Raw genomic sequence first — 26,706 nt, forward strand, 5'->3', positions numbered from 1 at the left:
ACTGGAGGAGTCGGAAGAGGGAATCCTCGTATCCTAAGAATATAAAAAGGTAGACGCCCACGCACACACACAACACACACACACACACACACAGACAGAATAAGGTCACATCACACACACAAACACACATACACGGCCCACGTGACTCTATGACTCCTAAAGTCCAAGAGGAAAGGCACCGACTTGTTCGGTGCGCCTTCATAGCCCGAACAGCGTCTTACGCAACCGGACAAAGCCCCACACAGAGCTGCCGTCGCGCACGAGAGACGGGGGGCAGCCTTCCAGTCAGCGAACAATGTACTGTACTGAGCAGTGCTTCAATGGGAGATGTATGAGTCGACGTAAACGCTCAGCCCCAGCGATGCGCCGTTTAAAGCAGACTGTCATCTCAGCTTTGTGTGAGATGGACAATGGACAATACCCCTCTTAAACGCTAAGCTGAACACTACAAAGTGCAGCATTCAAAAATGACTGAGGTGGTAAACAAGGATACGTCTTCGCACATTCTTCCGATTGGAAAACCGTAGGGCGGATGAACACAATGTTCACGAGGTGACCTATAGCTTAAACTAATGATTGACCCCTGACTACATTTCAACCTATTTATACACTGCATACCCCACAGAAGAGGTGATGGGCTGGATGAATTGGATGGAAATCAAGATCTAAATCTTTAAAACAACAAGCCAGTGGTTCGGTAGAAGAACCAGAAGAATCATGAAACCTCCATGGATGGAAAAGGAAGGAATCTTCCACTGAAACGTTCACCTTCTCAACAAAGACACTGCAGCGCAGAGAATAGTGTCCTGCCATCAAAGTGTGTCACTAATAGTGTCACTTTTCTTATGAAGAACGAAAGAACATGAGCCAGAAAGGGAAACAGCTTGGGGTGCTTACGGATGCAGGACAGGAGGTCGTTGAACCTCTCCTTGGGGAAGAGGGGGTTCTCCAGACCCCTGAAGTACAGTTTGAGAACGCCCGCCACAGAGTTGATGTCATGGTTGTTCTCCTCATCAGTCAGCGGGTCGTTGCCTAGGAAACAAGACACAGAGAGGGGGGTCATTTGGATGAACTAATAATGCAAGATAATTACGGATAATAAGCAAGAATGTGATAAAATATATAATGTAATATATATGAAATAATCAAAACTCTTTCAGAGGGATATACCTCTTTCAAAAGAGTTCTTGATGTCATTGACTTCGAGCTGGGACCCAGACACTCTGAATATCCCTTGATGTTGAAGGCCTGCAGAGAGACAGAAATGGCAGAAACACATAAGTCACTTCCACAACGTCTGCATAGTGACTTGGACAAGGCCGTCAACCATTTTGATTTGTCATGATAGGAACCTTGAAACTTTTGGACGTCTATAATTTAAAATGCATCAACTTAAACTAAACATATTTCTAGGAGTTCAATTCAGAGGATCAGAGGACAAGAAAAACCTTGCTTTAGTCAGAAATAAGGGACTTCTTGTCCCGTTCCTAATTAAAAGATAACTAATGAGAGTCGAGATGCTGCAATTCAAGTTTTATCCAACCTTCGTACGGCCAGGGATTACAGTTTAATAGGAGTACAGGTGAAAGGTCAGGAATGGACATAATTAAGTCTGCTGTACATATTCTACTCTGAGCCTCTCTCTGTCCATACGCAAAGATGGCTGCCTTGCTTATATTCCTCAGCCACTAGAACCAAAACAGCCAGGCTGTCATGCGTTACACATGTCAGGACTACCAGTAAGGCTCCATAAACATCCACCCCAGTACCCGTGACCCAGCAAGCCTGTCGGTCTGTGTCTCTTTGTCTGTGTAGCTATTGGGAAGGCACAGGGCCTCAGAATGATAAACATGATAGCTTTTCACCGTAGCTGTGACTGAAATGGAACTCATTTCCTTGACGAGACACCAATGTGCACACCCAAATAAATACAGCATGAGAAAAGTGTGTGTGTCACTCTTGAACTTGGATTGGACAGCTTTTCAAAGACTAATAGTTAGCAGGGTTACTGTTCGTTTGTAGGTTGGGTTCTGTCTTCAACAGCAAAATCAATTCATTTGATTGACCGAAGCACGTTTTTTAACTTACCGTACAAATTTATAAAACGAATACAACTCTCAACCACACGCGGGATAGCTTGTCCAGAATCCTTTGTGGATGGGAGGAAAACAAATACGAGCACAGGTTACAAACACTCAAAAGAGTACAAGTTTTGGTTTCATGCACAAAATAATCAGCTCATCCCCCCCACTGAAACATACTGACACCAACATGCAGGTGTTGTGGGTCCCAGGGCGACGGAGAAAGAGAAGAAGACTGGAGAGTTACTATGTGCAGACATCACTCAGACAGACTTTTTCACCCCCAGTGGTTCTCGCATGGATTTAATGGTTTTTCTTTTAGTTAGCAGCTCATCAAATTGACACAAACCCAATGAGTCAATCTTGCAACATCTCCAGCTACACATGGAAGCTTGAGTGCGTCCAAAAATACTACGCTATGCTACGATACACCGTGTGCGGCGAAGCACCCTGCCAACAATCACGGGCCCCTCTTTGCGAGCCTCGACGAGTGAGGAGACGTGACGCAAGTAAAAAAAACAAAACCAAAAAAAAAACTTGAGAATCCAGATGAAAAAAATAGTATCAAAAGAGAAGTGCTGTCACTTTGGAAAACACATTCCATCCTCGCAGTGTTCCAGATGGGGGGGGGGGGGGCGGACGACCTGACGTGAGGGGAAGGCCTCTTGGCACCAGCTGTGGCTCAGTGCTGGAGGCAGGGGGGTGGGGGGAGGGGGAGAGCGTGCTTGGCACACGCTTCTCATGATACAGCAGATTTGATTACAGCCACCATGTCGATACCAGGGGGCGGTTGCTGCGGCAGGAAGCAAAGGGCTGCGGTGGAACAAGGGGAGGGGGGGTGGACACGTCATAGAACATGTCGGATATTATCGCCGCGGGGGGGGGGTGGGCGGCTGCACAACACATTTAGATGTCGTGAGTCATTCAAAACAGAGTCTGAAGAAAAGAAGAAGGGAGGTTGAGCTCAACGATGATCACATAGGGGCGACTCGTACGCTATTCCGAGTGCGAGACAGACACACACACACACACACACACACACACACACACACACACACTTTCCTGTGAGTCACGGGCGTATCATTTCTTTCCGAGGCCGGTCAGTCTGTCCGAGTGATGTCACACAGAGGGTCTCCGGGGTCAGGGGTCACAGGCGCACTGCTACACATGCGGTGAGTGACGGAGCGGGGCGGGTGGGGTTTCAGAGGGACGCGGGCGGGCATTGCAAAAAGGGGGGTCAACACGGGACGCGGTGGAACAAGCAGCACCGTACACCCCCCCGCCCCCCCTCCCTCACTCTGCGCCCGACGTCTACCTGGTGCCGGCCGTGGGAGTTCCGTCGTCCGCGGCTGGGGGTCGAGGGGGGCAGCGGAAGGAGAAGGAGGAGAAGGAGAACGGAGGAGAGAACAATGGAGTCACAGGGAGAGGAGAAGAAGTGAGAGGAAGAGAAAAACAAGCATCACCAACGTTAGCATTGTAAGCTAGAGCCACCAAAGCACACCAAAGAAAAAAGGGCGAAAAACCTCAGGCCCCCTCGGTGCCCAGATTATCCACACCACCCCCCCCCCCGCCCTCCCAGAACCATGGTGGCAACGAGGCAGGACGGCTTGAGCTTGAGCTGACAGCGGTCCCAGACGGCAAAGCCGGGCAAGGGGGTCGGGGAGGAGGGTGAAGGGAGGAGCTTGGTTAACTCGTAGCTACTTGGCCCAGCGTACACACTGTGTACAGAATGCCTTCTCCTGGCTGACTTCACCTGCTACTGCTCTCTCTCTACCTCTCTCTCTGAGCACAGGAGGAAAGATAGGAGCCAGGAGAAAGAGAAATGGATAGAGGAGGAAAATAGAGGAAAGAGATAGAGGAGAGAGGGATCGAGAGGAGGAAGATAAATTGATAGAGAAGAGACAGAGAGGGATGGAAAGCAGGAGTAGAGAAGGATAGAGGAGGAAGAGAGAGGGCGGTGGAGAATGAAGAGACGGATCGGGGAGGAAGAGAGACAGATCGAGAGGCGGAAAAGGGAGGAGGATGAGTGGGAGAGAGAGGAGGGAGAGAGAGAGGGATGAGCCCAATCTCCTCAGCAGTGCAAAGCAGCTCAGTGATGCCTTGTCAGCAGGGGTCGGCTGCAGTCGACAAACTGTTCCCTCCAGCCATCTCATCCCTCCCTTCCTCTCCCTCCCTTCCTCCCCCGTCCTCATTGCCCTTCTGCGCTGGCATGCCGGGGGCAGCCATTCCCGGATGCGCTGTGTCAGCGTCTTTCCCTTTCCGACCTAAACAAGACGATCCCAAGGCGGGAAGACAGCCAGACACCCGGACCCACAGGTGAGGGGGTTCCCCCCCCTCCCAGAATAAACCATCTGGGCGCGGGCCTATCCCGACGCCGAGATGCTTCAGGGGGGGGAACCCAAAGGGGGAATGAGACGAGACGGACGATTGGCCGGTTGGGTAGAGAGGGGGTAGAGTGATGCGATCGGGACGGGGGCTCGGTACCTTGATGAAGGACTCCATGTTGCCGTTAAACAACCTAACGTTAAACACAGAGTGGGGTCTGGGCCGCCGGCTGCCGGTCGGGTGTTTGTGTGGCCTGGAGCGTGGGTTAAAGCGGCTGTTATTGGGAGGCTTGGACATGATGAACATTGATCAAGCCTTTAATAAATGCACAGAGTATGCGGCAGGATTTTCAATACGCCAGGCCCTGTGGTGGAGACGGAGCGGTAGTCGTTAGGCGATAAGGCACCCTGTGTGCTCAACAGCGCAGACTTTGAGCCCTGATTAAGCAGATTACTGGAGGCGAATAGTTAAGTATGCTTTTAGATTATCCGGGCTAAATTTCACCTATCAAAGTTGGTGTCTGTCTGTGTGTGTGTGTGTGTGTGTGTGTGTGTGTGTGTGTGTGTGTGTGTGTGTGTGTGTGTGTGTGTGTGTGAGTGAGTAAAAGGAATTGTATATACAGAGCATCTTCATTGAAATATGAATCAATATATACTGTAGATTGATACAGGGATAACTATTTTAATGGCATGTCATTGTAAGGATTTGAATGGCGGGTCAAGGCCGGAGCGCTGGATGAAGCATATTGGTTTTCTATTGAGGAAGTCCGTATAAAGAAGCCCGCTGTTCCAGACGACTCCTATTTGAAAAGGGTGTGGGCTGCTTTCGTTAACACAATTGTTCTTCACTCTCACCAACCCACGCCCCATTAACACCTTGCTGGAACACCTTGCTCCAGCTATTGTTATTCATTGGGAGTTTTAGGAGATCACCTGAAAGTCACATAAAACTTTGTGGGGTGCTGCCACCCTGACGTCTGTGCTCTGAGCACTACCGTGACGACTGTGAGATACAGCACACCATGAAGGCTAGAGCCGGGCTGTATGATGAGAACACGTGGGAGCACTGGACAATAAGGAGGCTACTGCCCCCTGCTTTAATGGTGAACGAGAAATGGATGTGATGATGATGACGCCTAGTATCGCTGAGCTCACATGGCTCAATCCAAATGTTATTCCACACGAACAAACACAGAGAACATATGTGAATAGGTCTTGATGCAAACATGATTGTTGTCTGTGCGTGGGCCTGTGCTTGGGTAAGCGTTTGGCGTGAATTTGTGTTTGTGCATGAACTAGTGCGTGTGTGTTTATGTGTGCCTGAACTAGTCAGTGTGCCTGAACTAGTCACTAGTCAGTGTACCTGAACTAGTCACTAGTCAGTGTGCCTGAACTAGTCACTAGTCAGTGTGCCTGAACTAGTCACTAGTCAGTGTGCCTGAACTAGTCCGGCGGGCACAAGCCAGCGTGTGCCTCCATGAGTGTGCCTCTGTGCGCGGGTGCGTGTGTGTGTGTCTGTATGGGTGCATGTGCACATGTGCGCCCGCGTGTGCATGGGTTGTGTGTGCCGCATGTGCGTGTTTACCTTGTGGTCATGTAGTCAGCCCTGTGACCTGTAGAGAGGAGGAGAGGACAGTGTTAGAGGAGGCTCAAGCTTTGCTTTCGAAGGCAGGACCGGGACCCAGACCAGGACCCCTCCCCGAGGACCACCGCGGTGCACGGTGTGCACGCACTTGAGGAAGCAGTGCACGCCCTGCCATCTGTCCACATCTGTCCACGTCCTCTTGGGTGAGCCGCTAGCCAAGCGCACAGACACACTACTATGAAGCCGGGCCCTCTCATACGCTGACCAACGCAACGGTTAATTATGAATCACGCCGTGTGTTTACAACCGTCAACACTGACCCAGTTGGGTGGCCTCGGCACGCACGCACGCATTGTGATCAGGGGAAGTCACCGTTGGGACGACGCAAGTTAGGACCAGGGCCTAGTGCCAAAGATGTGAGGCCTACAGGATATGACCCGTCTGTCTGAACGCGTCATCCCAGCCCCCGTTGCCAAGCCTATAACCGAGGAGGGTGTATCCTCTTGACGTTGTTGGCCCCGGACTCTGCGAGACCGTGGAGACTGTGGCTACGGGCCCGTCCCGTAACCGTGGCGATGACCGCATGTGACAGGTGCTGGGCGTCGACTCGGTGGATTAGCCCCCGCCTTGACGACCCTGGAGGCCGTCCCGCCGATGGGGGAACAAGGAGGGGGGGGGGAGGGCGCCACAAGCGCTGGTCCTGCTAATGCCAGGGAGTCCATTAAGTTGGTGGCAATCGATCAGTACGACGGATAATACGCCGCCGCCGTTCCCCTTCAGCTCTGGCTCGCTTTCTCGTAAAATCTGATTGCATCCTCTTTTCTTTTTCTGGGACCGGTCCCTTCGAGAGCCGCCGTCTGAATAATTATTTCCTCAGAGTTTTCCTTCATCACACCAGACGCGAGCTTTGTTCCGAGGCATAGAATATGTTAATCACTAAACCGCCGCAACTTTCTCCCAAAAGCGAAATGATCAGGGCTGTGATTTAAGAATCTTACAAGAAAACGTCAAGTGAAATCGAAGGAGAAAAAGAGATAAGGAGGTACATTTTAGGGGGGGGGGGGGGTATAAAAGGGAAGGTTACAACAGAGAGGAGGGGGGTAAGGAGATGTATCTGTGGAAGCAAAGTGCATGCGACGGTGACTGTACCTTCTCCAATCGTTCTCTTTAGCAGGTCATGTTTGGCCTGCAGCTTGGAGATGAGATTACTGCCCTCCAGAAACTCCCGGAATTTCTGTGGAGAGTTGAGAGTAATTACACCAGTGGCTGAGGCTGTCTGACGACCGAGCCTTTAAGAAAGCAATCTGCGACAAGGCATCCGGCGGCGAGGGAGGGAATTGCCAAGAGTCCCATCAAAGCCTCCTTTTTCATTTTTCTTCTTTTCAACCAGACAATTTCCATCATCGGAGAGGACACATTTTTGGCCCCTGAAAAACACAGGTATTTTGGGGGGAGCTTAGCTTCGGCATGCTGTTTGTTCTGTGTTATTCAGTGATTTATAAATAAAGCACTACATAATTGATTTGATGATGTTCAGCCTTGGTTGACCTCCATTTGCTACCACAAGCACGCCGACCCATTGACCTTCCTTCTTACTTAATGGTCACGTGAAATACATTACATTACATCCCGACCACACGTTTGCCCGTTTTCAAATTGAACTCTCTTTTCGCTCTTCACTGAGATGCGCAAAAAAAAACTGCTCCTGTATCTTCTTCACATACAGATATTAACCAAACGGGATATAAAGAACCGGATACATTCAATAAAACATTAAAAAAAAAACGATTTGGAGGGCTCTCACAAATGCATCATCTCTGATGAGCCTACACGCAAACACGATTGACTCTAGATATCAGCTCCTGGACAGTTCTCTGGAGCGCCTGGCGCCACGCGTCAACCACCTCCCACCCACCATGAAGTAGAACTGCTCCGTCTCCTGCTGGTTGGCCCGCCGCTTGGCGATGCTGGGCTTGCTGAGGTAGGTCTCCGACACCGCCGACCTGACCGACTCGGTGGAGCGGCTGTGGTGGAAGCACTCGGACACGTCGTAGTCCTCGATGGTCACCAGGTCCTGGATGGTGGTCAGGGTGGCCTCCGACGTCTTCTTGATCTGAGGACCCCAGGGGGGACACGAGGGGGGTCAAGGGCCGTGGCGTTCAGACGATAGCAATCGTGGTGATTGTGTTGATGCATGCATGATTAAGCGTATTATTGGATTAAATTCAAAGGCCTGCAGTGCCTACTGCATATAAAAGAAAACGCATATGACGCAATTGTAGAGTTGTAACTCAATTACTTTGTATACATTAATTGCAACCTTTCAGGATTAGCTTATCAGATATCATTGGTCAGACCTCAAACACATTTGAAAAAGTGAATAATGATGTATACACCATTTCTGTAAAAAAACAATGACTCAGATTTTGATAACATAAAAACGTTATCGAATTACAATATATATGAATGTCTGTATAAGGTACCCAGGCTTAACATCTGCAGCCTCATCTGCAGCCCCGACAGAGAACTGTAGCGTTACGCAGCATACCACAGCCTTAGCCCGGGGTGGGAGCCCTGTCGTTAAAGTGTCCATCACAGGGCACTCTAAAACATGAAGGCCTCTCCTCTACACTCTTGCATCCAGCGCTCTAAAAAGGTAAAAAAAATGCAGCAGTCTAAAGAAGGACATGGCTTTCCCCCGCGGAACTCTACATGGGACTAGAGAACACGGACAGAGTGGGTGGCGTCAGCCCCGGGCCTTTTAGCATGCATCCACACTCTCCTGTCAGAGAAAAACCAAAGAAACGTCAAGGCCTGGCCAAGCGTGCCCCGGCGCTACTTGGAGGAAACCGTGCGGGCCAAAGCTGCACGCCGGGGCATTGTGCAACTTATAATAAGGCTAGACAAAAAGGCTTTTTTTACAGAAGTAGTCTCAGACGAGCAGGGCGAACAAACTAATGTGTTTCTCAATATGAGGGAAGATGGCTTGGGAGGGATAACCAGGGGAGAAGAGAAGTAATGGATATCCTTGTCGGCTTTCACATAGTACCTTGTACTAACCACAATAAGAGGGGCTTGTTGTTGATTCTTCGGAAACAGTGGAGGTAACGTCCCTGCATTATCCTAATTTCTAAACAAACAACAATTTGTGTACTTTGCACTGTGAGTTGGTTGGTTTGTAGATAGGATAACTATGATCTACATTTTAAGTATGATCTACATTTTAAGTATGATCTACATTTTAAGAGGTGCTCACTTTCAATACTAGGCCCCAGCTAGGAACAACATTTACCATCCATGCTTAACCTACCTTGTTCCTAGAGTCATCTTATGTCTAAAGATTGGTTTGTAAGTTAGAGAGCGTGTCAGTCAACGACGGCGCATTCTTCTTTGTCATTAGCGAGTCAGCAATGACCACATGAAGGACAAAAGCCAGAGAGATAATCTTTTGTTTTGGTTCATGTTAACAGCTGCGCGCATTGAGACAAGACTGGATTAGGCTGTGTTTGTTCATCTGGCTGACCCCATGACTCATCCCGCTCAAGACACCTGAACACCAAAAGCGGTAGGGGGAACCTCCCCCCCCCCCGCGGTCTTGAGACAAAGACACACGCTACAAGTTAAGACACAGCGAATGACAGTTAAAGAGGGCCGCGGCGCACATCATAAAAGGATATGATTGCCTTCCTGTCACCGAGTGACAGTTGGTATTCAAGTGGTGATTACCTGTGGTGAAAGAAGGAGAGGACAAAAACCCAGGAGGATGTTTGCCTTTCAACTCTGAGCAGCACGGAACACTCTCAGACAAAAGTTGCACACAGAGCAGCGTCTTTATGGAGCTTCACCAAGGGCAAAGATACAATATTTACCCCAGCGTTGCATCACCAGAGTGTGCCTACAGATTTGGATGCAGACAATGGGGATTGAACTCGTGACCTTTAAGATGGGAGTCAGACCCCTTTACTAGAACACTAACCCGTCCCCTCTCTGGTTCGGATCAGACTACATGTAGATGACGTACACGCTCATAGTAAAATGGGGGGGGGGGTGGTTCAGTACAGCCCACTGGGGCCAGCTGCTGTGGTACGGAGAGACAGAGTGAGGACCCGTGCCAGCCCGAGTGGGGCTCCCAGCTACAAAGCTGTTGCTCTCCTATCCATTATTGAGCAGACGACAGTAGGCAACAGTGTTCACGGTGGGGACTAATGACAACCAGGAGCTTTCCTTAAAGAGACAGACTGTGTGGCTCTGCCCAGCCGGCCGCCCCCGCCCCCCGCCATGGATCCAACACTCTTATTTATTTTGTTAGGAAAATGTAGGGGATGGGCTCAGCACGAATAAGAAATGATAAAAACTGGCCATTTATATTCAACAGACCCCGCAGTGATATTCAACCACACACACACACACACACACACACTTTATCTGTGGCAAAACACACTTTCTAGATGGGAGCTTGACTTTGGTTGCATCACGTTTATTGCAGAAAGTCTGGAGTACATCCATAAAGTTCACTTGTTACATCTCCTGACAGCTATTGCTCAGAGAAACGACTGGCTTGTGTTGGGGATATTTGAAGACAAACATCAACTAGAATATTATTGAAATGATCCATCTATAGATGTTGACTCCCTCTCTCCATAAAATATAAACCAAGAACACAAAAAGTGTGTACTTAGTGATCATGACCGGGTTTGTCCCAGGGGAGAATGAGTTCCAGTGCCCCCCACCCCAACCAAACCAACTCAAACATGTGCCCCACAAGAGACCCATGTCCCCTGCCCGCTCCTGAATGCGGCATTCATTCTCCTGCAGCAATGTCGTTGTTCGCTCGTGATTGTGATCTTGTGCTCGTAGGACCTCGTCCCAGCCCCTTTGAAACCCCCCCCCCCCCCCCTTTATCTCCGCGGATGTGTACGTGTGCGGGGCCCAGGAAGGGGGAGCCATCTGGTGCTGCTGGTACAGAGCAGCAGTGCTCTCCCTCTCTGACCCCTCCAGGACATCCGCTCCACACAGGCAGGCGGACAAGGACACTGAGCAGCCCGGCACGCCTTCCTACCGCCCTGCCTGCACGCCCACACGGCCACACTGCACACACACCCACGCACGTGCAGACACACCAACAGACGATAACGCAGACACGCACATTGAGACACAGACACAGAAAAACAGACAAGCGTGCTCACAGACTGAATCACACACGCACACACAAACCAAAAAGCTCATAAACAATGAAACAAACACACACCCACCAACCATCACCCGCGGACACCAACACCCACACCCCCGCACACTTGTTTTTTATTTGCCGGGGCCCAGTGCAGTCTGCAGTAACTGTGAAGACACCATCTGGGCCAAAGATATACTACCCAACACAATACAATACCAAACAACGCACTAAAACGCAAGGCACCAGAGCACAACAAACAAAGGAATGAGGCAAGGCGGACAGGAAGGCACTGTACAGGGAGTACACTCTACACACTTGTATCTCGAACGTCAACACTAGAGTACTGGATGTGACAGCCACAGCCAGAGCACAGTACCTAGTATCTGCCCTGTAATACAGGCATGTTCATATACACCCCATGCTATGTCATATGTAAAACTACCCTCCAGACGTTCATTGGAAGACAGTAGGCTGTTAATAGAGGTGTATTTAACGTTTACTTGGTATTCGAAGCCATGTACGTGGCAATACTTAGAAAACAGCAACATGTGCAGCTCAATCAAGCATGAGAAATAGAGACCAGAGTGAGAGAGGAGAGAGAGATGCACTGCGGACAAGCACACGTTGGAAGCAGGGCAAGGTGCGACCCAGAAGTGTTCCCGATGGGAGGCAAAACTGTGGCGTCCAAACGCAACCTCCCCACTGCCCTCCTCCACTGATGCATTGGTGAAAAACCAACCTTGAGAAATGTAACCTACACAGATGGGTCCAGGACTACTGAGTGTTGTGTCACAAGAACAGAGCAGTGGTACATCCATATTAGAAAAAAACTTCAGACATTGTGGATTGTACACCCTGGGAGGCCTTGCTGATTGCAATTAGCCGTCGCTAGCTGCACGCTTACGACAAGTGAGCGGAGAGCCGTGTGGTTCTGTAGCCTGGGGAAGCTTCCGGTTGTCTGTTCCTCAAAGACAGCCCGTACCTCCTTAAAACATGCAGACATTCGGAGGACATGCGACGGCATCACCCCACCTCTTCGTTCTCGATCTTGAGGGTGGCCAGGCGCGACTGGAGCTGCTGGAAGCGGAGGATCAGCTCTCCGTTGATGGGCGGCTGTGAAGAGATCTGACACACCTGCAGAGGAGAGATAAAACGCAAGGACACAGGTCTGGATGTGGTCACCGTAGGTCAGACCAGCGAATCAGACCTTTAACGGGCTGACCTGAATCGACATGCAGGGAGAGTGATGAGTAATAGCGATGACTTCAATTACATGACATCAGTGTTGACAGAGCTGGCGGGGGAGGGAAAAAGACTTAATGGCATGTTGAGCTGTTGGACTGGAGCGATACGGGGGTAGGGGTTCGCTGTTAAAACCAATCCAGCAGCAGATGAAGCCATGAACCTCCGTATTTATACCGTCTCATAAAGTTCAAAACTTTTGTGCGAATGTTTTGCATGTGGAGCGTTGTAACAGTCAGCATTGAACCGATCGCTTTTCGACTACAAAAATTAACTTCACCAACAACGGCAGACCAATTCAAAAACGCACATCAGGCCGGAACCTCTCATTTCATTTAGACTTCTATAGTACGTTGTCAACAGGAGCGGACCAAAAAAAGAGCATTGGAACGTGTGACACATCAGTGGCGGCCATCTATTTTTATTTATTTCTTCGTTTATTCTCTAATCAACAGTCAAACTGTCAGTGAGCCAGAGTTAGCCTAAGAGGCTAGTTTACATATGTTGTCCTCTGCCAAAATTCAAAAGGCAACCTAAAAAATATCTTGGTAGTTTATGAAAAACTCCCATTGGGTGCTCCCATAGGGTGCTCAGATGTGCAAACGTCCTACCAAAGCGGCCCCATATTAGATAAGCGGTTGCAATTGGCCCTGACCCGGGGGCCAGCGCTGATGGGAATCTGTCTGAACAGGAGCGGGGCCAGACAAACATGCCAGAGAAAATAAAAACACAGACCCATGTGGTTCCCAGGCTGAGGATTAACTCTGACACACGGTTGAAGCTGAGCTCCCCTCATACCTCGTCTCCCATGTGAGGCTGGAACTCGAACTTGGGCGGGGGGCAGAAGGCGGAGGGGAACATCTCCATGAAGCGCTGGCGGTCGCTGCGGGGGTCCAGGCTGTCCACGGCGTTCTCGATGATGTCCAGGCCTTCGTGGCGGGACGTCTCCAGGTTGTACTCGGCCGACAGGTAGGTCCTGAGGGCGCGGTTCAGGCTGGCGTGGAAGCCTAGGTCGCAGCCCTGAGCGGGGGAGGGGGCGAGGCGTGGATGAGTAACAGTGGTGATTACCAGAAGCGTTTATTGGTCCCAGACAGGAAATGTGGGGAGAGCAAACCACAGGATGGAAAATTAAAGGAAAACCCAAAAAACGAATTGAAAGGAATAAAAACTCCAAATATATACTGATAGTATTCTGAAAATATACAGTGCATTTAATATATACAATCTGAGAACTAGAATTGATGCAGCGGGCTGTCTGATAGGGAGCCATGTACTTGTATTTATTGGATTATTCACTTATTGGAAATTTCCGTGATTTACCAATATTGATTAGGGTTTCGACTTTATTGTTCAAATGAATGACCTTCCTGTAGGGATACCTACTGTGTTCTTCTACTGTAATAGTAGTACAGTGTTCCGTCTTACATAACCAAATATTACCTCTAGTTCCTTTCTAATAACTAGGGCCTTCTCCAGAGTCCCCTCATACAAACAACACACACACACACACACACACACACACAAAAACATGCACAAATGCAATGGTGATAAAACAACTGCACAGAGCACGCGCTCCATAAAACCACACACACACACACAAACATCTTTTGTACCATTGAGGCCAACATTCAATAAGAAACCACTGTGTACGCCGTGCCTGCAAGTCCACACAACAAACATAAAAAGAACCCAATCACTTCCACTGTAACCCAACTTCCAAACACAAGAAGACCTTGAACGCAGGTGGAATCTCTCCTTCTCCCTAACCCTCACATGGAATGCAAACCCCAGGAATCCATTCAAAACACAGCAGACCCGTTATAAGAGGAACGGTTATGAACAGGCCCCACAATATAGGAACATGTAACACAATTTCAGTGCTATTTTCTTCCGCACAACCTAAGAGACCACGGCCTACAAAAATCTGATGAGGGCACAATGTGAAAGATTAAGTGAAAAAAAGATCACCTTTTCTTTACAAATCTATCCTAAAGTCTGGAGTATTTGATCCCTGCTCGCATCCACTGCTAAACTCAACACATTCCTCCTCGACCGTGGTTTCCATAAAAAATGCTCTCAATAGGCGTGAGGAGATGCCTTTAGCACAAGAGAGAGAGAGAGGAATAAAAAGCTCCCGAGAAGTGCATGGGAGGTGATGAAAAGAAACATTCAGAAGCTGGGTGGTGGTGGTGGTGAGAATGTGCCGGGTCTTCAGCAAGCGGCCTGGTTTATGTACGCTAGATCCCTAGCACGCCTCCTTCAAAGTGCGCGCACTCTCCTCACATGTGGAAACGAAGACTGGGGAGGCTGCTAATCTAGCTGACAGACTGCTAATGAGGTGGAGGGAGGTTGTTATACACAACGCCAGCTTCCAAAGCCTTTTTGTAGTCAGCGGCTCAGGGAAGTAGCACAGATTCGAGCAATGCGACAAGATCGAGGCGAGTCGAGTTCGGGTTGCGTGTACTCACGTCGATTAGATCCGACAAGTCGTGGATGTAGTATTTGAACACGGAGGAGTTGGAGGCTTCGAGTGTAAGAAGGTACTCGTTCCTGGATTTGATGGACTTCAGCTTGTTCTCTGAGTACTTGGCCTGGCGCTAAATAGAGACGCAGGGAAAGAATTAACAACATGTACAGAGAGAGAGAAATAATGACTTAAATCGGCCAGTGATTCTTGATGTCAAGTGATTACACCTTCATGGTTACGTTGCGTCTTGCATTGGAGAGCTCAAACAATATAATCATCGGAAATGAGCTCAATCAACACTATTACTGAATGTAAAGAATGGAACAAGGGCAAAAAATAAACGCTGGAGTTAAATTGAGATGCTGCCTTAGCGGGCCGAATCGGTTTATATTGTACACTTCCTCCCAACCCTAAAAGCAGATGGCGGTTAGTCACTATTCACTGAGTCACACACACACACACACACACACGGCATTCCAGGAAGTATCGTGAGAAAAAATAAAACACAATATCATTCCATTAAATCATCTGTCACAGACCTCTAACAAAAAACAGTCCACTGTCCTCCTAGCAGTTGGCCGTGACTGCACTCAATGTGTTTCCCATCCCTGCGTCCCGACGGAGCCTTAGAGTACAGTAACGACCGCTCGTACTTTCATGCCTCGTTTGCAGTTTAAAGCAGTTCCTTCCTGCGTCCCACGTTTGACGTCAAAGTGACGAGGCCTGAGTCTAGCTGGGGTGTCGTGTAACACAGAGGTTGATGAGACGGCGGCGGGCTACCTTCTCCTTCATCTTCTCGATCTTCTTGACGGAGCTGCGGCGCTGGTGCTTGTCCTCCATGCGGATGCTGAACACCGGGTCGCCCCGGCCGATCTGCTTCTCCTCCTGCTTCTCCGCCTCCTTCAGCTTGCCCTCTGAGCTGATGCTCTCGGCGTGGTACATGTGGTAGGTCTTCATCACCTGAGAAGGGTTACACAGACACGTTACAAAAGGTGCCTGTCAGAAGAAGCTCGGGAGTGATCGCAGACAGGGTATTCAGAACGGGTCTCGGTCTGAGATTTGCCCCCTAAAAACCTCTCTGATGATTTATGGTAATAGTGTTGTAATCTGATACGGTCTACTAAATAAGCCCCCCCCCCCCCCCCCCCCCTTTACAGATCCACTAATCTAATTAGTGGATCTGTAAAGAAGTGGTAAGGAGAGTGATACTGGTATATATTCTCTCATCCATATGAAAATAAACCGTAGGATGTAACCTCAGGTCCTTTACAGTGCGAGGAAACCGATGGGGGGGGTCAGAATACCAGGAACTCTGATCATTCATACCCATGTGGAGGTCGCGGTTCCCCCTTTAAAAACCACAACAAAGGGCCCCACCTTCTCGTTAGTGAAGTGGTCTGACCCCTGCCTCCACCGGCCGTCACTCTCTCCCTCAACCACAACCCAAGACAGCTTTTTTTCACTCCCATTTGATTTGAATGCCGGGGGGAGGGGGGGGCGTCACATGGCCCTAGCGGCCACAAATCACCGCCGCTAAATTTGTCATGTTGCTTTCATTTCTCTCTGTTGGGAAGCCGAGTTGATTCACGGAGAGCCAGTAGGTCTGCAGGATGGTTTAAAATGAGGGGGTTCCGAGACAGAGGTTGAATTTTCCACATGGGATGAAGACTGAGATGCAGGCTCCAGAAATAGACCCCAAAAAAGGGACTTCGGTGGAACTTTTTACTACAAAACAATCACCTCCTCTGGTGACCAATAAGAGCAGATTATTTTTAATTGGTGTCCAATTTATTGACATATTTTAAGTGAGAGATGTGGGCAATACTCCTTTCCGAAGCATACATCTTTCAATAAGTATTAGACGCATGTGTGGGACAGTCACTCAACTCTCTATTTGTTACTCAAGTAGATTTCCCAGCATCACACCAGCTTCCCTGTGCCAATGTGGCCATTAGTAGGCACAGAAACTGCAGCCTACGGGGAAATGCATCAGCTGCTTCTGGAGACTTCCTGAGGATTGACTCATTATCATTAGACACACGTCTGGGAAGTGCGTGTGTGTGCGCGCGTGTGTGTGTATGTGTGTGTGGGGGGAGAGCAGAGTCTGTGATTAGCCCAAAGTAGATGATACCATTACGATGTGACTCAGCCGCCGCATATAAGGTAGCTTCCAATGCAAACAATGTAGTTTTGAATGAGCAATATGCTTCAAAACTCCTTCTAAAACCAGCTTATCGCCACAAACCCAATGGAAGGCGGCCAGGTACCGGGGGAGAGCCGGTGCGTTAAGAGATGAATCATTAAGTGAACAGGGGACAGCGATCCGGGCAGAGAACACACAGACCCCGGCTTGACACAGAACTGTTGCGAAGAGGACTCTGCAAGGCTTTAAAAATACAGGATGATGCATCTGTAAGCTCCAGTGGTGGTAGGCTAGCGGGCAAACGGCAGTTACACAGCAGAATAAAAACAACATGAGAAGCCTACAGAGAAGATGGGAAAAGCAAAGAAAGTTGGAGCAGTCAGTGTACCTAAGGCCGTTGGAAAGGGAAGGATAGGAGAATGATTCGTTTATTGGTTTTAAAACGGCACAGTTCTCTAAAAGTATCAATTAGAAAATATGTTAACACTATATTAATGAACTAAAATTGTTCTATTTAACATATTGACACCATGTTTCTTACTCACTGCACCGGTCACTTTTTGAACAATTTTATCAAGTGTCGGACGAATAATACAAAAAATAATAAAACCCACCCGCTGACGGCTCAACCTAACCTGGGACTTGTGTTGCTCTGTAAATCAATTTGGTATGAGGACACACCGAAAATCACACTTTGAACAAAAGATAATGGCTGCAGTGAGATGGTTTCAGGCAGGGTTGACGTTTGTTTCCTGAGCGCTTATAGGGGAAGGCTTTGCAGCGTTCGGTCCCACGTAACACACATTGAACAAGTACAGTCACCTTGTCTGCTGCAAAAATACACAATCGCAAACAGGCAAGGCCAGTCTGCCGGTGGTTTAACCTTGAATGAACCAACTCCTGGTTATTCCAGCTTCACTCTTGTTTATTTTCAATCCACACTCGTCTACACGAAACCCCAAACCCCACCCACCTCATCGTCCATCAACCTTATTTCCCCCCTCATGTTGGGCTAGGGTTAGTGCTCTTTTTTTGTGTGGATGAAAAAATCAAACCAAACTTGTTTCAGAGAAGGTCCCGTTCTTCAGTCCGGGGTCATTACCAAACCCCGAGTGGGTGGAGCTCTGGGTGGATGACCCTGGGGCCTGTCGTCCACTCTGCCCCGGCTCGTCTGCAGGAGACGGCCGGCGTGTGTTTGCTTTGCTCGTTTTAGAAGGACACATTTAGAGCTGGATCAGGGCTGCATTTTAACTGGGGGTGACCCACATAGGACCTGTGGCTTTTCTGATGCAATGGTGACTCACACGCACCAGGCACGCGTGTGTGTGTGTGTTTTCAGAGGCCAAACAAGGTCAAATCTGCGTGGGGGTGCGGTTAAGGGAGTGACACGTGCTCGGAGCCGGTGAACTTTAGACTGGAAGGCCGAGGGTTTTCATCTGCTAGTGTGACTCTATATAGGTAAACTGAACTGAGACTGTACACACACACACACACACACACACACACACACACACACACACACACACACACACACTTTCTAGGAAGGGCAAATTACACTCACTCCCTCCCGCAAGTGATGGTGAGCTGTCAAACCCATCATTGCTGTAATATCCCCTGTGGAGACCAGCTCAATGCATGGAGAGGTCAACACGTGGAAATGTGTTGGGTTTAATTGTGCCTCCGCCACACCTAGCTCAGCTTCCAGACGCACAAACTAATGGATGCACTTCTAGCATTCACACTGTTAATGCCAATTGAATATGCTACTGATGTGACATGCCCAATTGTTGAGTTTTGAACAACTCCCACTACTTCTGAATGCTATAGGGGGCTATAAACCAGTTCAACACAGCACGCATGCTGAAAACGGACCCAGTGGGATCAAATGGATAATAATATGGATGGTTAGATAGATACATACATTTCTAGACACATAACTCCATGCTGCATGGAAATCTAGATATAGGGCCCAAAGGGGACATTGAATTAAAACACAGCCAACATATAAACTGGTTACCCTATAAGGCTTTGGTCAGCCCAGTTAAGTCTTTAATAGACAGTGTGAAGGTAATCACCATGTTTATCAAGAAAAACTCTGGTATGGAGGGCTTGAGAGAAGCTTCAAATGATAAGGCGAACAAAACATTTTAACATTTAACATAACATTTAACATAACATTTGAGCAAGATCCAGAGCATTCATAGAGGTTTCAGCATCAGCAGGAAGGGCAGTACATTAAGTAAAATAAAATAGAGGAAGCCACAACTACTTACTGTGTAAAGCTCATTAAGGACCTTCATTAAATCCTCCTGTAGTTGGAAGGTGATTTCTTTAGTCTGTAAAATAAACACAAAGAAGGGAAGAAAAACCCATTAGCCAAGCACAACGAGAACAACAATTACTTTATGTAGTCATGTAGTCAGGAATACTGGAAAAGATTGTTCCCAACCACTTGTGTGCGATATGAAATGTGGTCCAGTTCCATAAAAGGTATTTTCAATGAAATTATCACACAGGGCTCAAGTTTCATTGCCCGCATGTGCTTAACACATTATCTGCCCAACCCCACGTGAGTGAACCCCAGATATATGCTAATTCAGTCAGCCGTGCTATAAGGCTGACCTTAGTAATACTATCAGATAGGCAGCTTGTTAAACGACTCCTATGATGTGGTATGAAATACGAAACACACAGTATGATAGGTTGAACTTTTCTTGATATATATACATTTTCACAGTTCAGTGCTTATATTTCTCTGAGGCTGACCTGCATATCACATGTTCACAAGGTTAGGAGAAAGGCCAATGGATTTTTGGATCGGTGGACAGTGCATCCTGGATGATATTAAATATAACATCGGCACTCAGAGGCTGTCTGTAAAGTAATTATTGTCCATTGTATCTGATCCTTGGAATGGTGTACTCATGTTCTCAGCAGTATGCTGTGAACAGACCAAATTCAAAGGCGCTCTAGTGTTCACCAAAGTGGTCTTCTCATTGTTCTGAGTGAGACAGCTGGTGCATACGTTTGCAAGATAAGGTCATTGGCTGATTTCCAGTAAAAGCATTCAAGTTCAAGAAAAAAACAATGGATGGGATGAGGTTAAATATACAAAGTATCTTCGTCAGAATTGTATTATATGCATGCAATAGCCCAGAATCACAATCCATTTTGAGTGGTCACCGCTCTGTCTGGGAAGGCCTTTTATGAGTTGAGAGTTGCAGCATTTGCAAGACCGTAAAGCCCTGCACAGCTGTGGTTTCCTGTGGGTGTGGGCCACAAGGAAGCGCCACTATTGAGGTCACAAACCTGACGGATCCAGGTGGATTCACATATGTGAACTAAAGCAACAACAAACAACCATAGTGCAGCAGTGGAGGCCTCATACAATAATAAAAGTAGCGCCGGGTTTGCAAAGAGTTGTCCTCTCTGAACACTGCATCCCAAAACCCGTCTGCACTGACAAAGAATCCTATTCCGAACATGTGACTAAGCACCAAGGTTGGAAAATCGACCGTCCAAGCAATTGTTCGACGTGAATCACTGAATTGGGCTGAAGGGCAGGTGGTGAGAGTTGGCCCTGCCTTTGCGCATTCAGAGGTAAGAGGATTACGTTCTCTGTGAATGGCTGCAAGGTAGGTTTCCCGAATTAGAGCAAGGTTACAACAGGTAGCCTGGGCAATCCTTAGCACCCTGCTGCCAACACCTGTGCTGCCGGCTAGCCGCTGAGCATCAAGGGGCTAATCACAGGTCAAGAAAAGCCTTTAAGCTTAGATCAACAAGCGTAGCTCAACGCTACTAGCGAGCATAGCCCTTTCATCTTTCGCTCTACAATTTAAATCTAGTCTCATACGCAATCCCTTCTCCTCCCGATCGGAGGAGGAATACTACTTGGAGAGGAGGTCTGTGGAGGCCGTGTGACGTTCCACTGAAACTGCTGCAACAAAGTTAATGTTTGGCATTTACTTAAGCCCCCCCCCCAGCTCTGGAGGGGAGCTCTATATGGACGCCCCCCCCCCCCCCCCCCCCCCCCCCACACCACCCACTGTCAGATGTACCGCCTGTCAGCTCTCTCTTTCCCCTCCGTCTCGCAGGGAGAACACTTGGAACTGGTCACCGGCCCGCTGAGGATCCGCCCTTACGGACCACACACCGAGGAGACACGGCTTAACTAATACGAAGACAGAAATGAGGAGGGAGGAACCGAGAACGGGAGGAGACGTGCCTCATTGAAGACACATCTCGGCGGATAACACTTAAAACAAAAACTGACACGGCCCTGAAAGTCCACTGGAGTGGTTGCTTCAGAGCATCTCTCCTTTCATAGCTCATCCAATTCTAAGACACATACGGAACCCCCTTGAGGCGGTGTATTGACGGTTAAATGCTGGGCAGTGCAACCACCGCTTGGTGTCATTTTGAAGAATTCCCTAAGATGTCACTTGGTATTTGTATTGGTTTTGCATGCGAGTTTGGGCGTTTTTTCCCCTGAAACCATATCATTACATTGAGGATCTTTTGGGATCAGACACTTTGAAGCTCATGTCATCTCACCACATTTAACAGATACGACAAGTCAAAGAGGAGCGGGGTGGAACAAAGTGCACGGTTCTTCTTTGACTGGAAATTCGGGGGGGGGGGGGGGTCCTTGTGGACTGATCCTTGTGCATACAATCCGACCGATACACAACAATAACAACATACAAACACGTGCCTCTGCCTGAACACGTGCCAGAGAGCTCTTGAAAGACAAGCCCAATACCAGCCATCGTCCAGACAACAAGTCCCGCTCGTCCTCTGACCGATGGGGGCCATTTCGTTCTAGCTTTAGCCAGCATCCTCCCTGGCGTCCTGTGACATCATGACCAACGGGAACTGCACAACACCAGGAAGCGGGTGCTCCGTCTGACAGGGGAAGTGAAGGCTCTGTTAAGCCTCGGGAAAGCTACCATGGCGCTGTAGCTGCAGAAAGCCATAAATAAAACAAAAAGCTGGCCCCTATAAATAATACAAACTAAATCCATGTGAGAAGATCTCTCAGACCATAAAAAAAAGAAGATACTTTTTGGATTCTGGCAAGAAGAAAACAAGCGTGAAAAGGAACGTGTCATCTTTAACGATGCGAGGGCTGAGAGGGAGAAGGCAGGCGACGGCAGGTAGGCTATTAGCGCTACTTTGGGCTGGGATTCTGTATTCACCACCGCAACGCCTATGGTTCCAACCACACAGGCTGAGGTCAGAATAAAAACAAGGGAAGGGGGGGGGGGGGGGGGGTTCAACACAGCATTCCTTCGTGTGATTTCCCTGGAAGCATGACTACGGAGTGGCGCGCCCCCCCCCCCCAACCGAGTAGTGAGCTAAGTCACGTAACATTAGGAGACACCATCTTGTTTTCTCTCGTTACAGCGGCCTTTGTGCAGATCAAAGAGCTCGCCGGTGCTGTGATTACAGGGTAAGGGGTGTTTCAGTGGGGGGGCCGCTGGGAACCCGGACCCCCCATCGTGCTAATATGTGTGTCTACAAAATGTCACCTGGATACATGGGGCGTTGGGGGGGGCAGTTGCTGTAACTTTTAAAAAGGGCAGAGTTCGGGGCATTGTCTGATTGCAGCAGGATGTCACAGAGATGGCACGATAGCACTGCCTTGGGAAGGGCGGAAAGATGGATACATGGGCGGGAGTTGGGGCGGCTGGAATGTGGAGCACCAGGATTTATACGCGAACACGAGGGAAAATACTATACTGCAGGAAAACATACGAGAGAGGGAGAAGCAGGGCTATAATTATGACCATCAACACAGGGTGGGTTGGTGTCACAGAAGACGTCTGTAAAGATGCTGTCTGTTTCACATCTGGCCTCATTAGTACAACTAGGACCCTTCAACCACTATCAAAGGGCAAGGATTGCTAGGACTTCCTGTGTGTGTGTGTGTGTGTGTGTGTGTGTGTGTGTGTGTGTGTGTGTGTGTGTGTGTGTGTGTGTGTGTGTGTGTGTGTGTGTGTGTGTGTGTGTGTGTGTGTGTGTGTGTGTGTGTGTGTGTGTGGTAAGGAGGGGTGGGGATGTGAGGGGTAATGGAGACCATTTCTTCACCGAATACTCAAAAGTCAGAACCACAAACTATCAGGAGATGGTAATCAGTTCAGTGAAATGCGAGACTTTGGAAGTGACATGAGTTAATAAGTCTTTAAGATGGAATGAAAGAAAAGGATGAGCCTTTTATTTTTTTCACATACGAAAGTACGGAGGGGGACCAGAAGAAAGATTAGATTAAAAAAAATGTAAGATGAAAAATGAAACAAAGACAGAGGGAAAACTTGTGGACGAATGAGGAGTTAAACATAGCCTCGCTTAAATGGATGCAGAAGCCATCCTCTGGAGCCGTTGCTTTGTAATTTGGGCCTGCGGTGCGTGGGAGCACATAATCTGTTTGGGAGTTGTCGTCTTTGTGGCGGACCCGGCAGCGGTGTCTTGGCTTTGGGTCACGAGGGCACAGCCTTTCAGATGGTATGGTGGAGGCATTACTGGTGGGAGCTGTGATCAGAGATGCGGTGAGCTCCTCCACATCATCTGATTGCAACATGACTTGGAGGAAATGCGTCACAACTCAACTCTAAATATACCCTCCTTTCTAGAGCAACCACTTGACTTAGGAAGGAAGACCGGGCAATAGAAAAGCGGGGACCGCTAGACAATTGAGGCCCAATTTTTACAGTTCCTTCTATTTCTTAATGCTGTTTTAATGGGTGGACTCTATTTTCCCTCCTGGCTATGCAGCCAAGCAGGTGACCGCTTAGTGTACTCTCACGTGGATAAGCCCGGCCACTCACATACTAGTACTCATTGTCCTGAGAAGATATGCAGCAGGTCTGTTGAGGACACATCCCTTTGTGAAGTGTTATGGTTGTTTAATGTTAGAGCCCGACCGATGCAGGGAGTAATTGTTTACCAAGATTGTTACATCGGCCGATATTTAAAATATTTATACACACACATGTACGTATATATATATATATAAAGTTGTATCCTGGGGGTAGGGCAATTCCTTGGGATTTGCTGCTCTCCCTCCAGCAATGCTTTGGGACACAGCGACATCGCATTAGAACCATCAGCTAAAGGAACCAGTTACTTGTAGTATGGGGAGGAGCTACTAACCTTCACACCATGATGTAAAACTGTTAGTGTTGGGAGTGGTTACGTAGATGTGCTCGGTTAACCCACCACTTCATATCTGCGCATATATCCAATACCGATATATCTATAAGGCTATAAATTGGTCGTGGTCTATTTTACGTATTTGGATGTTCTTCAAAGTAATCCCTTTAAAATACCCAGTGGCAAAGACCAAGAGGCGGGCCAAACAGTCTCACCTTTTTGAGGAGGCGCGTGGAGTCCTCGCTGACCTGCATGAACCTCATGATGACGTTGTTGAGGTAGATGTCGCTGAGCGTGGCGTGATCCTTGCTCTCCCTCCTCACTTGGTTCAGCAGCAGGTACCAGCAGTTCACTGGGGAGAGCAGGTTCTGGTCTTTCCTGAAACAAGACGAGTTTGGCCGTCAGTTTAACCATTTCCCTCTGTTACACAATTGGTAAATGGTAAATGGACTGCATTTATAAAGCGCTTTTATCCAAAGCGCTTTACAACATTGCCTGACATTCACCCATTCATTCATTCAACCTGCTCTACCCCCTGAGCTACTGCCGCCCCTGCCACAATTAAGGTCACTAGGAAAATATACCTTTTGCCGTCCCATCAGGAGTCCCGCTAGGAGTTGAGGTAGTGAGATAAAGCACCATGGGTCAAGGTGACGTAGAGGTGGCTTTGGGCAGCAGGGCCGATGCTATATTAGGTTGTCCGCTTTTCAAACGGCACAGGGACTAAATATGGACACTCATGCTCTAAAACGGCAATATCCAAGTCGGCTTAGCACAGAGGTGACGACCAGAGCTAGCCATCATCTCAGCAGTCCATACCTGGCGAGCAATTAGAATACTTAAAGTGAATCAGTGGCTATCACAAACGTATTATGCCTCTGAAGACTCCCTAGTTGTCAAATGGCCTATATTTTGCCGGTCTCTATGCCTTAAAATATCTTGATCTACAGCACAGTCCAGATGAATTACTCTGAGCAGATATTCAACTTGTGCACCGCTCACACACAGTGCACGGGTGACGTTTCTGGGGCACGGTTCTAGGAATGTTCTAAGCCTGAGATGATTTGCTGCCTGCAAACAGCTGAGAGCACCAGCCTTAAGTACATAGCAGAGGAACTCAGGAGCAAACTTTAGAGAGACTGTGTTATGAAACCAAAAATAAATATATATTAAAAAAAAAAGGAGATAAGCAGAAAGCACTGCGGCGAGAGAAAGAAAAAAGACAACACAGAGCAACAGACTGTGATACACGTCGCTGCTGCTTCCTGAGCCGTGGGCTCGCTGCTGCAGGGCAGACTGTAGGACATTGTGAAGGCTGGGCTGACTGCAGGACATTGTCCAGGCCGGGCTGAGCCGAGCTGGGGCCCTGAGTAAGCAAAAGGCCCGCAGGCCGACTTCCTCTGGCATGCTCCGTAACATTCCTCCTGCCCGCTAAAAAGCAACAAATATGTGAGCGTGTGTCAGTGTGCCCGCCTGCGCTTCAGAAATGGGGTCTGGGACGAGGCTGCCGGAAAACGTTTGGACACTTTGCCTCTGTACCTCCACCCCCCCCCACAAACCACCACCACCACCCCTCCATCTGTCCCAAGGTCAGCTGGCCAAGACAGGCAACGCATGTCAACATGACAGGTGAAACTCTGCACTCTTTCTGAGCGGGTGACCCAGCCTTGAACTAGATCACAGTGTTCTGCTAAACAACCTAACAGACAACAGACAGACAGACAGACAGACAGACAGACAGACAGACAGACAGACAGACAGACAGACAGACAGACAGACAGACAGACAGACAGACAGACACCCTGCCAGTCATGATACACGAAAACAGGAAGCAAATCTCGCGTGACGCAAGCAGGTGGAAGTTTCTAGTATTTAGGAAATGTTTTGTATTGTCCGGGAATGTTGTCTAAAAGCTGAACAGCACATCGATGCAGTGCCCCGTTTTCATGAGCCTTTAACGCCTCAATACTTCAACTGGATATGAATTAACCTAGGGACAGCATAGGTCAGTAAGTATGCAAGTAAATAAAGAATGCTGCAGTTAATAATTCAGGTGTGCATGAAGTTGGTCATTAAAAATAAGGTTGACCTACCAAGTAAGAAGGGACATGTGAAGTCTACTAAAAAATATATAGATCTTTAGTTCACTGAGGATACTCTCATTCTTGTTTGTATTTTGGACAGTGGCAATGAAACAATGTGATTACAGTAAGCATTTGAAGATGATGATCTGCTCGAGTCAAGCATAGCAATGAAGCAGGACACTGCCCTGAGAACATAATGCATCTGATTGTTTGACTTGCTAGGAAAACACCAGACAATCTGCACAACGTTTAGTCCTCAGGTTTTTGTCACATGAGGTTAAGATGACATAGAAATAAACGCCTGAGACTGCAAAACTCTACCTGTGGCTTGGAAATCATAACATTCTCCTTTCGAAGGAAGAACCAAATACATCTTCCCAGAGTAGGTTCTCTGCTTGAGAGAAACCCCTGGGCAGAAATACGAGGATTTCTCAGAGAATTCCCTCTAATAAACACCA

The 26,706-nt window shown here is 48.3% G+C and overlaps 1 protein-coding gene across 4 annotated transcripts in view; it reads right to left on the reverse strand.

Annotated features, from left to right (window-relative positions):
* The window catches only part of srgap1a (SLIT-ROBO Rho GTPase activating protein 1a), a 73,775-nt gene that overhangs the window by 16,866 nt on the left and 30,203 nt on the right, over window positions 1-26,706 (reverse strand). For 3 of the 4 annotated variants that reach the window (XM_079743190.1, XM_079743189.1, XM_079743191.1), the window contains 13 exons: window positions 24,380-24,542; window positions 19,286-19,348; window positions 15,650-15,829; window positions 14,871-14,999; window positions 13,201-13,422; window positions 12,193-12,294; window positions 7,906-8,103; window positions 7,140-7,224; window positions 5,991-6,018; window positions 4,566-4,659; window positions 2,089-2,149; window positions 1,171-1,248; window positions 898-1,032 (listed from right to left, as the gene is read on the reverse strand). In XM_079743190.1, coding sequence (XP_079599316.1) covers window positions 898-1,032; window positions 1,171-1,248; window positions 2,089-2,149; window positions 4,566-4,659; window positions 5,991-6,018; window positions 7,140-7,224; window positions 7,906-8,103; window positions 12,193-12,294; window positions 13,201-13,422; window positions 14,871-14,999; window positions 15,650-15,829; window positions 19,286-19,348; window positions 24,380-24,542 — 1,538 coding nt within the window. Of the gene's footprint in view, window positions 1-897; window positions 1,033-1,170; window positions 1,249-2,088; window positions 2,150-3,396; window positions 3,431-4,565; window positions 4,660-5,990; window positions 6,019-7,139; window positions 7,225-7,905; window positions 8,104-12,192; window positions 12,295-13,200; window positions 13,423-14,870; window positions 15,000-15,649; window positions 15,830-19,285; window positions 19,349-24,379; window positions 24,543-26,706 lie in introns of all 4 variants that reach the window. The other variant, XM_079743192.1, reaches the window with a different exon arrangement.

This window comes from Pollachius pollachius (genome assembly GCF_949987615.1).
Source record: "Pollachius pollachius genome assembly, chromosome: 9".
NCBI classification, from domain to species: Eukaryota; Metazoa; Chordata; class Actinopteri; order Gadiformes; family Gadidae; genus Pollachius; species Pollachius pollachius.